This window comes from Thunnus thynnus, chromosome 24 (genome assembly GCF_963924715.1).
Source record: "Thunnus thynnus chromosome 24, fThuThy2.1, whole genome shotgun sequence".
NCBI lineage: Eukaryota > Metazoa > Chordata > Actinopteri > Scombriformes > Scombridae > Thunnus > Thunnus thynnus.
The window spans coordinates 8,953,253-8,969,059 of record NC_089540.1 but is presented as its reverse complement, the minus strand read 5'-3'; the positions used below and the strand labels follow the sequence as shown (position 1 = coordinate 8,969,059).

At 41.7% G+C, this 15,807-nt stretch overlaps 1 protein-coding gene across 17 annotated transcripts in view; it reads right to left on the bottom strand.

Annotated features, from left to right (window-relative positions):
- Window positions 1-15,073, bottom strand: part of LOC137177330 (mitogen-activated protein kinase kinase kinase kinase 4-like) — a 40,890-nt gene extending 25,817 nt beyond the window's left edge. For 9 of the 17 annotated variants that reach the window (XM_067583511.1, XM_067583512.1, XM_067583516.1 and 6 more), the window contains exons 1-3: window positions 14,795-15,073; window positions 14,388-14,453; window positions 2,072-2,128 (exon numbers count right to left, since the gene is read on the bottom strand). In XM_067583511.1, coding sequence (XP_067439612.1) covers window positions 2,072-2,128; window positions 14,388-14,453; window positions 14,795-14,851 — 180 coding nt within the window. In that variant the 5' untranslated portion in view covers window positions 14,852-15,073. The remainder of the gene's footprint in view (window positions 1-2,071; window positions 2,129-14,387; window positions 14,454-14,794) is intronic. The other 8 variants (XM_067583513.1, XM_067583526.1, XM_067583518.1 and 5 more) reach the window with 3 other exon arrangements.
- Window positions 15,074-15,807: the final 734 nt, after the last annotated feature.

Genomic DNA, 15,807 nt, shown 5'->3' with positions numbered 1-15,807 from the left:
CTTTCATGAGCGAAGTCTGATCAAAACGCTTTGAGGTTGTGTAAAATAAAAAACTATTTTGGAGGTTAGGTAATGGAATATCTGAGAGAATATGTTCTCTATCTAGGTACTTATGATAATTTTAGTGAGTGACGGTGAGGTTTACGGCCGCAATCATTTTCATTATCAGTTAATATAGAATTAATCAATTAATCATCTACGCTATAAAATGTCAGAAAAAATTCCTTAAGCCCAAGGTGCCGTCATAGAATTAATTTATATGTCTGACCAACCGTCCAAAACCAAAAGATATACTTTCACATAAGACAAAGAAAAGCAGCAAATCCCCTCAAGAGCTGCTTGAAAAAATAACTTTAACGAATAATCATTGATGAAAATAGACTGATTGGCTGGTTGTTTCAGCTCTAATGAGCTTGTATCTCTAACTTACACACTCTGGTTGAATACAGGCTCAAATAACATGCTCACAGTCTATACCAACACCTCTCAGAGTGTAGTCAATGCAATCCTAATTTAAATTCGTCTTGGTAATGCATTAGCATACTTAATGCTTACAAATTAAATCAGTCACACTGACTTAAAATTCACTGTGTGAGGTCTACAAGTAAGTAAGCTTATCAGTTTAAAAGGTGCTGGCAATAAATGAACCGTTCAATCATGTGCAGGTAATAAAAATCTTGACGTTGTGTTTTGATAGCTGCCTGAGAAGTTTACGGCAGCTACTCAATATCACTTAATGTCACTTTAAAAAAGAGAAACAGTGAGTGTAGCACTGATCTGTACATGCGCAGGCATCTGCTTTATGTGACAAATGATTTCCGTTCAACCAAAGTCTGTCTGTAAGTTACTGTGTCTAGAGGGCACACCTAGTGTTAGACAGAACAGGAAACAGTTGGGCAATACTTTCTATGCTGGTTAGACATGATAACAAATCAGCTCACTGTGTAATTCTGACTCATTGTGACGTAGGGGTTATGTGAGGAGCGGCAGCAGGCAAGTCAGGGCATATAGGCTATCTGCTGCTGCGTTAGCCTATTCCAGTTTTACGACGATCACTACTGCCAGGGTGCGTTGAGAATATGTGGGACATAATAGTGGTAAATGTGTCATTATATGGGTATTGATGCACGGGTGAAATTTAGCTGGTGATTTCAGACTTTGCTCCACCGGGGAAGATCCAATCCATAAGTCACCAGTGAGAGGTCTGTTAATGGTGCGTGTGCGCGTGCGAGTACAGTACGATTACGCCCAGATTCCTCCATCGTTATTACGGCCGTGTGGGTGGTTGGCCCTGCTTGGCCTTCGCTGCCACTCTGAAATATGCTGCTTTGTGTTTCTGCATACGAGCATGTGTGGTTGTGTGCGTTCTCTCATCTGCAGACGGGACCTCCCACAGCTGAGGGCAGCCTGCTGGCCCGCGAAATGACGCACTTCACTCAAAAAGCATCTTGTTGCCTCTCCCCTCCCCCTGCTGTTTATTATGGGGGTAAGGAGTCATTACAGAGCATGTCATTTTCTCTTCTGTAAGCTCAGAAACATTTAGACGTCAGATCTGAAGGAATGTCTACAGATTTTAATATCAACCAGACAATAAGAGCAAAGACTCCGAGTATTATGTTCTCTAAATTTCACATCTGACTATAGCTGATATGCTCACCATTTTTTCACTACACATTCCACTATTTCGAATTAAATTGGGGGTAAACAAAAAAAAAAAAGTTGTGACATAAAGCTCAACAAAAACACCTAACATAACTAATCTGTAGATTTCTGGGAGCACAGGAAAAACACACTGTGATAGGCTGAAATCAGTAACCAAATGTGGTTTAAATCAGGCTAAATTATGTTGCTTATCAAATGGATTATGGCGACTGTCTTTTAGATTAGCCATAATTCTATCAATCATCAATCATAACTAGTCATAAATACTCAAATCACTTTCCCTCATGCAGTAAAATGGTTCGTATAGTGTACCCTGTTTGCTTTATAACTTTGCGTCCTTTGCAGAGAGGCTACCGCACATGATTTCACTGTGACGTCAGTCCTGAAACAATATATTGTTTAGCCTTACCTCTGTGACGTCCATGACCTTGATGGCAGCCAGCTGTCCGGTCTTGACATGTCGTCCCTGCAAAGAGACCGAACAGAGGTGAGCATTCACACTCGGCAAACTCATTCAAACTCTTATTAACTGTCAGCCGGGTAATTATTAATGAATTAAGGAAGTGTGCGCACGTGTGTGTGTGTGACTGAAAGAAACACAGAAAGACTTGTAATTCCAGTGCGTGTTCTCCTACTAAATTAAATAAATGTAAAATATACATTTTGTACTCTACAAAATTTGGATTGTATACATGATGTATCCCACGACCTGCTTAAACTTACTATATACAGTACATACCAAAGATGAGCATATTATTCCCAAGCTATATAGCCCCAACATTCCCAGACTCCTCTGCTCTCCCAACACCCTACTTCCACTCCTTACATAAACAAAAGACCGAAATAGAGGCCTACAACCCCTCCCTCGCACCCCCCAACCCCGAGAGGAGATAAAACGTGGGACATTTTTGGGAGCCGGTCCAAATGGGTATGGGTATTCCCCTTCTCTCTCTCTTTAGGGCAACACTGCAGTGATACTGCTGCTGTGTCTCTGCGGCAACACACACACACATACATCAATACACTGTGCAGACCTCTTGCACTGTTGCGGCAGGAGGACACACGTAAAAGCATATTCACGCAAACTCAGACACACATGTGAACACCCCCCACCACCACCACCACCATCATCTTAGCCAGTGCATTCCATAGTCAATTGAAACTGTATGGATTATGACAATAAAAGCCATGCAGGCTTAGGGGCCCTCTCTTTCACTGGGCAGGAGAGGGGGATGAGAGGGACACTTTACAATGCCTTTAATCCTCTCCACTTTGATCCCAGGGGTCGCCGCTACAAAAACAACACTGAGGCTGACATTATGGCTGTCAGAACCCCGTGTACTGGCTGCTAGCGCTGATACGGTCTGCTTTGCTGGGTTCACAGGTCACAGGTGTAACCAAGAGAAACTAAGTCGTCAACCTCACTTGGGAGTCTTTCAGTTTTTTAAAAAAATCTACTTGCACTGACTTATAAGACCTCTCAATTATATTACTTAACAAGTTGACTTAACTGGAAAAATCAGTCAAATTGTTCCTAAACAATCATTATCGTTCTGCAGATGGATGCGGTCATGCAGAGAGACTAAAGACCAAAACTTATTCATGAATAATATTGCGATGCCACAATACGTGACAACATGTGATTATAACTTTCCACTAACTATATAGTAGTAATAGCCTTGCACCTAATAATTATTTACATTATTGATTAATCTGCCAATTCTTTTCTCAATTAAACATTTAGCTTTAAAATGTTTCCCAGCATCCAAGGTGGTGTCTTGAAATGCCTTGTTTTGTCCAACAAACTGTCCAAAACACAATTACATTAAATTTACAATTATATAAATCACAGAAAATCCTCACATTAGAAAAGCTAGAATCAGAGAATGTTGAGTGTTTTTGATAAATGACTCAAATGATTGTTAACTTTCAGTCCATCGACGTATCCATTAACTGGACAATCGTTTCATTAGGACCAATTAATCGACTAAACATTTCTTAGCCAAGCAATGCTCTAACAACCCATTAATCACCTAGTCGACACAGAGCTGGCAAACCAAACACGCAGAGAAGTTTCCATCTTTAAAGCCTGTTTTTCTGTACGTCCGTGTCAAAGGGAGAACGATTCTTCCAAAGTCTTAAAAATGGACAGAGAGAAATGAGGTCTGGAATTGACGGAGCATGAAGCCAATTCTGTCTCTGCTCACCGACAACCCCCATCTATTAACACCACAGCTCACTCAGAAATCAATACTTCTTTTTAGACAAAGCTTGCTTTGATCTTAGAGTTTAGTCACAGATATTTTGTGAGATACAGCTAACTCATTAACAAAGACATTAATCTCTCTTTTTTTTGGCTGTTAATAAACCAAAGCTGTTAATTCTTACAATGTTGCTGTGGACAGTGCCTGGATAAACGTGTGTAAACCTATGGACAGCCTACAAATGTCTGTTTATGGTTTATTGATGATTTACAGGTATGTGCTTTGGAATGGATATCGTGAGGTGCGTATCTGAAGGATTTACAGTCATATAAACCCAGAAGTCTCTTAGCTCCTGGTTGGAGTTGGGGTTATCTAGGCCACAAGGTTATTGCATTTTGATACCACAAAACAACTGGGTTACACAACATTAGCACATGAGTAATGAGATGGGTGCCTGGGTTACACGCAGACTTCTTGACATCCTTTTATCTCCTCACACCATCCGCCCACTGTCCTTGAAAACAAGGGAAACACTGAGCAATTGCTTTGGGGATGGCACTACACTGTATGAGTAATTACACGATGTGAGTCAGCACAAATTAAACTGACAGGTTTTTGAAAAACTGAAGTAAGGATACTTCCAAGTCTGCTTAATAGAGCCTACAAATCTATTATAAATTAGGTTATTCTAGGAAAGACTGGCAGACATAATGATAGAGAGAGCCAGGGTCAACATTACATCCATCACAATTCTCACCACTGTACTCTCAATACAACTGGAAATGAACCATTTTAAAAAGGTTTTTACAAAAAAATCTAAATGATATGATGTAGAAAACAAAATGCTGTAACTTTAAATGTCTTTACTTAGATCAACAGACCGACCAGAGGCTGCTTTTTAATGTAATACAACCTGAAATGTCTTGTTTTGGTCCCCACTCAACCCAAAGATGATCAGTTTACTATCAGAGAAGACTAAAGAAACCAGAAAATATCCACATTTAAGAGGCTGGACCCAAAGTATTTTTTAAAAAACAAAACAAAAAACGACTTATCAATTGTTAAAATAGTTGGCGATTAATTTCCGATCGACTAATCAATTAACTCAATCATTGCAGCTCTAAACATGAACACGTAGCATAATTTTATAGCCCAAAATAATAATAAAATGTTTTGATAAGGATCAGTTAGATGTGTTTACTAAAGAACTGAGATAAGTATATGGACTGAGTAGATATTTTACAGTCCAACAGTCTAACATGACTCATCAACAGACATACACTGATACAGCATATACAGTATCTATTACAAGCTATAATTAACTGATAAAATCAGCCACGCCAATGTAAGGGCTGGCCCCACTAAGCACTAAATAATAAGCAGCATTCAAGCATTAAACCTTTAGCTTTATGGGTCAAACCCATTCGAACCAGTGGAAAAGGTTTTCTGCTGGTCATAATGGGTTAACACAGATACAACCAGGCTGTGAAACCTGGCTCCTGACTGGAGTAAAACATGGATCTGGCACTGCTTGGCTTCGGTATGAAATACCTAACTACTGTATTATCAACTTGTTATAATAGTTAATGGTAGCTACTTCTAGCCCTCGGGGTTCTAAATCATGCTCTCTTCTCAATCACAAAGATACTTAAAAATGATTATTGGGCGTAGCAGAGTATAAGAGCCCACAGGGCATAGTTGAAGAAAAGAATTGCAGCATCTGACATGTTGAATTTCTTGTGTAAAACCAACACGTCACCAGCAACGTTTGTACGCAATAACCCCAATAAGGACTCAATTCTACGAAGTATGACTTAACATTCAGGTATTACTTGAGACTAAAAGGTTGGCATAAATGTTCAAATGTTCAAACGCAGACTGGTCACATGCCCCAACTCACCAACAAAGCGTTTTTTGAGTGAAATAAGATAAGCATTTGGCTTCGAGTTTTATGGAGAGAGATCAGAGTAAATAAAGAATCAAGAATAAAGATCCGGTCTTGGCGATAGATGTTAAAAACAAATCTTGTAAATATAAATAATAATATATAGTCTACTTGGCTCTATCCTAACTTCCCATCAGAACTAACCAACCACATGACATCAACTTCCTCTCCATACTTGGCTGACTCTCCTGTGTTCGGGCCCCTGTTGCAGAGGCCCTTGACGAACCATAGGTTGATCACTGGAGGGCTGCGGCTAGGTCCTACAAGGGCCCCTTGAAGCAGCCAGCTAGGCGTGGCTGTGGAGGGGTTATCTGAGGCACTGAGCTATCACTCAGCCCTCCCTGGCCTCCATCTCCACTCCTCCATCACAGCTCCTCTTAACCATGGCCAGATGTGTTGCTGGCCTCTCTCCAGCTCAGCACTAAACCACTGACTGACTTACTGCCTTTAGAGCCAGAGACATTAAGTTCAAATCTACCCTAAAACAAAATATACTATTCTACAAGGGCTCAATTAATAATGCTGCAGAGAACAAATCTCACTCAACGCTAGAAAACTCGACAAGTGAGGCTCTAACAGGCGGCACTATTAAACTGAGTGTTGACATGAGGGGTCCCATTAAAATGAGAATTATTTCACAAGCATGTATTTACTAGAAAGTGTGCCCGGAGTGCCAGTTAAAGAAAATACACTTCAGGTGCTGTCACAATACGTTTCACCGTAAGTGATCCAGAATTTTAATGTGCATAAATTAAAAACAGAGCCGTGCGAGGTGACAGTTAAGAAACCTACGATTCATGTTTTAGGGTGGATTTTCACTTAACAGAAGTGAGCAGTAATGCTCAGCAGTATCGTTAGTGGTCTGCCCACAGAGTCGGTGTGGACAAAGGGGGAGTACTGTTTCCCATACACTTTTCCACCAGGCTCGTATCCACTGCATCCTTATTGACCAGAACACAAAGAACCCCTCCCTCCCTACATCTTTCACATTAGTGCACAATCAATCACACTTAGCAACTATTTCAAAATGCTGGCTGGCCGCCTTTCTAACCAGGTCACCCTACTGTTTTTCCCCAACAGACTCTTGGCTCACGCTGCCGTTGCACAACAGAGCGCTGAAATTGAGCGACATGCTTTCTAACAAGCCATGTAGGTGCAAAACAAACTCCGGTTTCATATTATTAGTTCACACAGCGAGGGAGAGAGGGAACGGCTGGGTGCCATGGTTCGGTTCTTCAAAAGGTCACTGACGAGTGTGTGTGTGTGTTAGATGGTAGAGTTGTGATAATGAGGGATGGATGACCCCCACCTCCGTCCCCCCCCACAGGGTCATGTGGACATTTAAGGTGTCGTATGAACTGGCAGAGTGAGTAGGTGGGTGGACAGGAGGTGATAAACAGGCGGGTCCGGGTACGGTTAGGTGCAATGCCATCGACGCCCACTAGACGCTGGCTCCAACTGAGACTCATTCAAGAAGCGTCAACTTCTCTCTAGAAAGTCAATAATTATTTTCAATGAGTTATTATGGTCTCAATCGCTAGATTAAGGCCCTCTAATAAGTGTGCTGTTGGTCATTTTGGAAATTATTGCTCTGAAGAGTATGCTTTGATGTCTGCTGTGTGGTCGCTGATTGACAGCTGTGATTGACAGTTGGCTCACCTGCTGCACTTGCTGGCTCTGGGACTCACACTGAGTCGGACTATTGTCGCAATATTTCGGTAAGTTCAAACACAGTCAGTCGTATAAACACAAGTCCATTTCAATACTCGGTTACACATACAGATGCACGCTTCAGCCTATGACTTCCACTACACACATCAGTCCTGGGGAGAGAACTGATCAATCAGGGTTCTGCCACTCTGGGCTCTACTACTTTATACTGCTGCATACCAGCACACTGACCCAATTCTCTCACACACACACACACTCAGCCCTAATGCCTCCACTCTAGCACTCCCCGGAGAAGTAAGGATGGAAGTGACAAAAGATGAGGAATCAAAGAGGAGGAGGAGAGGTGGACACTGTGAGACAGACACAGCGATGAGACCGGATGGAGAATAAAAGACTGAAAGAGATGAGGAGAGAAAGTGGGATAAGCGAAGGATAATGCAACTCAAAGAGACCAAAAACATAAATGGGAAGAGCAAGTGCGCATGAAAGGCTGAATAAGATGGCATGAGCAAAAGAAAGAAAACTGGCTCCAGAGATCTGGCTGTTGCTCATGAAGAGGGCTAGATTGGCAGAAAGGGGAGGCCAGCTGATGTGACTGTGCGTCTATTGATCACAGTGCAGTGGCTGGCTGCTCTAAAGGATCAAAGATGTGTGGCGGAGCCTTTCCTCATGACTAAAAACAGGAATTAACAACAGCAAAACACTTGAAGGGTATGATAGGCATGTGTGTTTCACATGCTAATTTGCAGGTTTTTAAGCAGGTGAAGTGGCTAGTGGGATTCCCACTGGGAGAAAATATCCTTAGCTCTGGTATGATGTCACTGATAAAACATAAAAAACTAGAAGAGGAGCTTCAACTGCATGTGGCATGAATGGGAACAACTTGAGAGGGTCTAAAAATAAAGAAAATGAGGAATTTGCTCTTGAGAAAATCCCATCCTTGAATACGGTGTGCCTATTATATACGGGTGGGCTCATTTGTTGCAGCCCATTACCACATTAAAACAAGAAATTTCTTAAAGAGAAGTGATCTTGAAGAGAAAAGAGCTGTCAACTAAAAAGGCACTGGAGAGAGAGACAGGCAAGAGACTGTCTTGTCTGCCAGCGCCTTTGTGTCTCATCTCAACCCCACTTCGGTAATGAGGTGGCTCAATGAGCTACACATAGACTGTGTCATGCACACGCTCGCGCAAGCACACACATACACACACACGCGCTGACAACAAGACACAGGGAGTTTTGTTCAGGCAGCTTGGACAGTCAGGGGACGTTGCGGGTCTTGTGACACCCATTAGGGAGAGGGTCACTGTGGGGGAGATGGGCACAAAAAAAAGAGATGGAGGACAGCGTCGGCTAGAGAGGATGCAGACTGGAGGAGCGTGTGTTTGTGTGTCTTATATTCACAGCTTTCACTTGAGCTTGAAAAGTTTCACACATCATGCCTTTCAACACACACACACACACACAAATGAATGTATTTGCAAACCTGCATGCTCTCAGTGTGTGTGAAACAATGTAAGACCCCGGCCCCCATTGCAGAGCTGGTGACACATTCAACACCCCCGGATTCTGACCTAAAAGCTCCTCAGCCAATCAGCGAACAGGCTCCCAGGACCTTTACCAATGAGCTCTATACAAGAGTCATTCATTAGCCAAGCAGGAAACCACAAGGCCACCAATGGCTTCTTATCCATCGCTCAGCAAGTATCCAGTCATTTGTTTTATTCATGCAGCTGGAAAAACAGACAAAAGGCTACATTCCTACATATTTAATGATAATCTCGATTGTTTTTGCTAGATCCCACAATCATGATTTTTAAGTACATCCCTCATTTTGACCGTTTTCAATTACACTGGTCCATGTAGTTTCCTAACATTTCAATATTACAGCCATATCAAAATCTCACAATTGATTATTTTGGGAACAAAACACATGATGTACAAATCACACATAGTTCTGGCACGTTTCTTATAAAATTTAGCCAGAAACATTAAGGAGATGGTGTGAAATCTCTCAGTTTAGTATCAACGCTTACTCTTCAACAATATAACTAAATAAAAAATAAATAATAAGTGTCACCAAATGATGTTACAGGTGTGCTTTCCAAATATCTGATGAACTGATGGTTCAACTGTAACAACTACATTTGGGAGACCCTTACCAAAAAAATGTCAGTCATGTAAATGTTAAAAATGAATATTGGTCACTACATCATTATCAGATTTTTAGTTACTCTCAAATATTGATATTTGAACAACCAAGAGACTGGATTATCAACACTGATGCCTTAATGATCCAGCATCAGCTGAGCTCTGGAAAAGGCTTTGCTCTATTACAGGTCTGAGTCAAGACACTCTAAAGCCAGCAGCAGCAGGGTCGATGAGGATTAAACTGAAGACAGACAACATCTTCTACCCCCTTTCTGGTGAGCTGATGCAGCTAAATGGCATCTTCATCATTTCCTCGCTCATTTTAAGAGCAACCTAGAACATCTTTCACTTGTTTGCAGACTGCATAAAGATTCCAGCACCAGCCTATTTTATAAAATCCACAATCTCTCGTTTTCGTAATTTTTGAACAAACATTCAAACTACCTTGCCGCTTCCATCGCAGACAACCACTGCCTTGAGGTAAGCACCAGTCTAGCTCACCACCATATGGCACTGGTAGGCATTTAACAGATTGCACGAGAGGTTCTGCTCCCTCCACGGCAGCAGCTCCCACCCCGTGTGCCCGTCAGGCAAAGCTAGCCCCCCGAGGAGAGAGCTTCTTGTCCTGAGGGCAGGGGCGAGGCTGCCCTGAAGGTTTTTGGGGGAGAAAACAAAGGAAGATGGAGGACGGAGCGAGGAAAAAGGGGGGAGCTGCTGAGCTTTAGTAACACCGCTTGCTGGAGGAAATCTGTCTTTACTTTTGAAAACATCCTGTCATATAATCTACAAGAGAACAAATGAGCCTAATAAAAATCATCTCCGTGCCGGTGAGACTACATGACCTCGCTGGGGATTGTCAGTGAGTGCTGGCGTTGCACCAAAGAGCATCCAGACATTTCACCATAGATTTTAACCACTGGATGAACACACACACGCGTGCACATGAAACCTCTGGATGTGACATATATGAGAAAAAAAAAAAAAAAAAAAACACTGGTGGGCACAGTCTTGGCACACCCCATGGATGCACAGCAGGCAGGGAGGCAGGTCAGCAGGGGCTCTGGTGCCTCAGGCCTGACTATATATGGCCATACTGTAGAGCGGAGTGAATCTTCCCCGCATACCACACACACAATTTGAGGAATCGGGGCTTTTGCTATGTTATCGTTACTCTCTCTTTTTTTAAACCCCCCCCTGTATCCATAGTGAGGCACCTGAGCCAGCTGGTCTAGTGCCAGCTGATAAAGAGTGAAGGAAGGAGAGAAGCTCTTTACGCAGTGTTTTCACAGTGTGTGTGTGGATACAAATGCATTATTTTAAAATGACTAATGACTTGAGGCCCGCTGTGTGTGGCAGACTTAATAGCGTAATCCTTCCACTAGCTACTTATTTACTACAAACACGGAGGCCGATGTACTACAGACGTCGTCCACATGTATCTACTGGTTTATAGCGCTGCTGTGTCCCATTTTAGACAAAATTAAAGAAATTAAAGAATACGACCAACTGATGCAACATTAGGGATTACGATGTGGGGTCCTGCAATTCATTAGCATTTTACTGGTAGAAATTTAAATAATGTGGTTATAAAAACACTTGTGTTGGTTGCAATAAATTATTTTTATATCCTTGTTTTCAGTAAATGCAAAAGACTACGGAACTTTGCAAACTGACGATGATGAATCTGTATATGGATCCAGGCTTCACTTCTAATCATCCAGCTGGCTGAATCTAAATCAAGTGATTTAAAAAGGGGCTTTTTAGCTATAACGTCATTTTCATTATGGCCATCAGTCAAAATCTGCTGTGCTGTGTTTTCAGAAGTCGACTGTAATCTGGCGTCCCTCCAGGGGCAACGGCTGCCCTCTTGGCAGAGACTGCGGCTACGGGGCCAGCAGCACAGCACGGCCACAAGAACCTTGACATGGCATTTCAGGTCTTAGTGAACAGCTTGGGTCTTTAATTTTCTGTGATCAAATGTAAAAGTAGTGCGACACAGCAGAGATACGGAAATAGGTTTCGGTGTGACCAGCAGTAATAGATCTTCATCAGGTTGGGTCGGGTATTGATGAAGTTTTTCAATATTATTGCCAACAATTGTACTTAGTTTTCATGCTTTGCTTTGAGGCATATACGTCTCTCTACAAAACCTTTTTTTTTCGTTTAACAAAATTGGTTCTCAAACCATATACGGCTGTACAAGACTGACCAGGCTCTCGAGGCAGGGAAATTTATTATTACACTACGTCTGTGTGCCATTTTTTAAATCTTATTTCTAAATACAGGCAAACAAATAATCTCCAGTTCATAGTGGGGTCTTTAAGAATGAATTAGGCTGCAACTAACGATTATTTTCATTATCAAATAATCTGCTGATTATTTTGAAAATGCCCATTATAATTTCTAAGAGCCCATTTTGACCTTTTCAAATGTCTTGTTTTGTCCCATTGACAGTCCAAAATCCAATCCAAAGAAATTAGCTAAGTTTACTATAATGTATGACACAGAAAGCCTCAGATACTCACATTTGTGAAGCTATATCCAGCAAATGTTTGATATTTTTGCTTCAAAAAAATGACTTAATTATTTGATTTTCAAAACAGTTCCCGATTGATCGATTAGTCTATTATCTTTGCAGCTCTAGAATGAATAATAGGAGGGGAGAGGAACTCAGTAAGGTCATAAAGGCAAGGCAGAAATGCAAAAACTGCACTTCAATATTTGAGATTTGTTGTAAAAACTAACTTTTAATTCAATACTTCTCAAGAGCAGGCTTTCTACTCCTTATAGTCCCCTTTAAAATAACAAAAAAAAAGCCAAAGAGAAATGTCTCAAAGGAATCAAAAGTCACTACAAATCAAAGAGTAAAGAAGCTCAGGCCCACATTGTGTTATCTAAAAAGGGGCTTGCAAACTGTGACCAAGTGCTTGACAAAGCAGAAAAGGCCTCAGAGGGAGAAGAAACTCCACCCCGTTTTCAGTTGGGGGGCTGTTGTGATTATTCAGTCGGTTGGCGTTTGAACGCCTGCAGACAAACACCTCCTTTCTGTGGTTTTTAACTGACTTGACTGACTGACCGGCGATTCGAGGGAGAGACCCAAAAGAGTGCGGAGACAAACTCAGCTTTGTGAGAGTGCTGGGCAGGTTTGTGTGGAACTGGACAGCTGCTCTTCTACCAGTTGCAACCCCCCCCCCACCCCCCAACCCCACTCTCTCTCCACCACCACCACCACACATGCTTCACAGGCCACATGCTTATTCAACTGGTTAACATGACAGTCAATGATGCACTGATCGACAGCTGATCGGTAGTATTCGGCTACACTAAGCTATTAGTATAGACAGTTTGGCTTATCTCATGCAGGCTGCTGTTAGGACCATGTCTTTGTGTCAACTGCAGGCTAATCTGACAGCCCCTCTCTTGTACAAGCTCCATTCCCACACAGCAGCACTCGCAAATAGAATTAGCATCGGACAGTGAATGGAAGCGGGAGATTAAGGGACAAAAAAAGAGGCAGAAGCAGTAATTCTCTGTCCCATACGCCCGGCTCACAACCATCTGGTGGGAAGATAGCACGCGAGCATCACACTTCCTAATGACATCAGCGTCATCCGCTCCTTGTCTTCACACTACACAGGGTTGGTTTCAGGTGTATAAGCAGACAAACACATGCACACAGATGGGGTTGTCTCTCCGTGAGCTGAGGCGGGGGAGATCCTGGGAGCACTGGGGGATTGAATGGAGGTCACTGGAGCACTCTGGGCTGTCAGAATTAAATACTCAGCTTAGCTTGCTGCTTAGTGCACAAGCAAATTGATGTTTTTTTGGGGGGCTAGCCAGCTACTTCTAGCCTATTAACAGTCCGTGCGCTGTCTGCTTTACATATATATGTATGTAGTTAAGTGCATGTAGCAGTAGGCAACAAAATGGATCCTACACTGGCTTGCTGGCCGCAAAAATAACAACACAAGAAGGCAACATTTAGGCAAGGATGCACAACTCTCTAATCCTCTCCCAATCTCCACCAAAAACACAGAATGAACACATCTTCAACACGAGCGCCCGCCGTCTCTCCCTCTCTCTCACTCTCTCTCTCTCTCTTTCCTTGGTGATGTCTTTCAACAGCCGCAATGTTAATTTTCAAAAGAGAAATGTGACACCGAGAGCAGATGGCGCAGAGAGTGGGATTCCCATTCACTGAAGTGGAAAAGCTCTGATTTAGACAGGATATGAAAGTTGGTTTTGTTAGAAGAAAATAAATATATATAAATATATATATAAATATATATATATATATATTTATATGAGCTGCAGGGTGAGAAGTGAAGCCAGCAGGATTACGACAGTTTCCCCATCCCTGCCTCCTCACTTGCTTTTCAGTAAAGCAGGTGATGTAAGAGATAGGTGATGCATCAGACTGTAGACTGTCTGATTCACTCTTTACACATCGCTCCCAGCTCCAGCTGAACCATTAATGATCCTAATCACACTGAAACCAAAACAAACTAGTATAACTACATACTCTTAACGTTACATCCTTCTGTTTTCTTTCAGCTTAAACATCTGTGATGGAGCCTGATAGCTACATCTTAAAAACATGTTGTTTTTTTAATGGGAGTTCTTTTGTTCCCAGACTTGATAAGAGAGCAGGGGAGGAGGAGGAGGAGGAGGAGGAGGAAAGGGGGGGACATTGGCTATGCTCAGCCTCTGCTGTGAAAACAGGACAGGCCATGCACTGCGCCTCCACAACCAACCTTGTATACTTGTCCATAGGTGCCATTTCCAACTACCTCCACCAATTCAAATATCCCAGCTGGATCCTGAAAAGAAAAGGAGAGAAAGCGTGAATATTAAGAAAAATGTTCATATTTTTCTATTATAAACAACAATGTCCACTGTGAGCCAGCTGTTGCGCCCTGGTTTACCCTACATGCCAAATGCATCTCGAACAAAGGAAAACCAGACACTGGCAACACCTCGCTATGGCTCAACGGTCATTTTCAATACTTCAGCTCTAACAAGGAGGCACATTTGAGAGCAGGTTAAAACTTGCTCTTATCAGTCAGACTTATAGACGTGTGTTTTATCGAGCTACATAAAATTCAAGCTCGCTAAACGTAAAAAAAAAAAAAAAACAGAGGCTCGGTTCGGCAGCACTCACCCGCAATGAAGCCAAGTCTATGTCTACTAGACTTTTAGCCGGAGAGTCGTTCGCCATCTTTCAAATAAAAGCAGAGCTTTTCTTTGCGCCGTCAAAAAATGCTCGCCGCTGTATCATTTGCGGAGACCCTCGGTGGATAAATTAAGCAGAGGCCGTCGCGTATTCCTCTCCGTGGGATCCGCTGGTTAGCAGTGAACGCTGGGGTGTCTTTACTCCATGTTGAGGTGGCAGCAGCGGGATCTCTCCCTGACTGTGCCACTGACGTCAAGCTAGAGGTGAAAATCACACTTCCGCTTCGGTTTCAACATAAAAACCTCACTTTCTATGATGATGATGAAAAAGCCTCATTTTCTATGATGATGATGATGATGATTATTATTATTATGGTTGTTGTTGATATTATTATTAATAATATTGATATTATTAGTATTATCATTATTGTACTTTGCTGTTGTGTTTTTCTTTTTTATATTTGTGATTGTTTCTTTTGTGCTGTCTATTATGTTTTTTAATTGGCTAATCAATTTATTGTATAACTATTATTGTTTTCCTTTATTTATTTATTATTTTTTTGAAGTTTGTTTTTCTTTTGACATTATGTTTGTTTATATGGAAAAGAAGCATGGCAACACCTTGTTTTGTTATCTTTGAGAATAATGCTTCACAATACAATAAAAACATTTGAAACAAAAGCCTCCATGGGATTTCACTGAAAGATTAATCAAATTGGAATTTCAAAAATGTTTTTCAAATGACCTCTGCTTATATTCAAAGCCATATGTCTTGCCAAGTGTGCTTGCATTAACAAGTGTTCGAAGAAACACTCACATCTTTAACTTAAGGACAATTAGTAATACCACACTGTAAAAGATAAGGTGTATTTAAGGTAAATTGTGTATGTATTATCAGCAAAATATATTTAAGGCACATTTTAGAGAGTTATGTACACTCACCAAGCACTTTAATAGGAACACATGTGCAATCTAATACAAATACAACATCTGCCATAAATT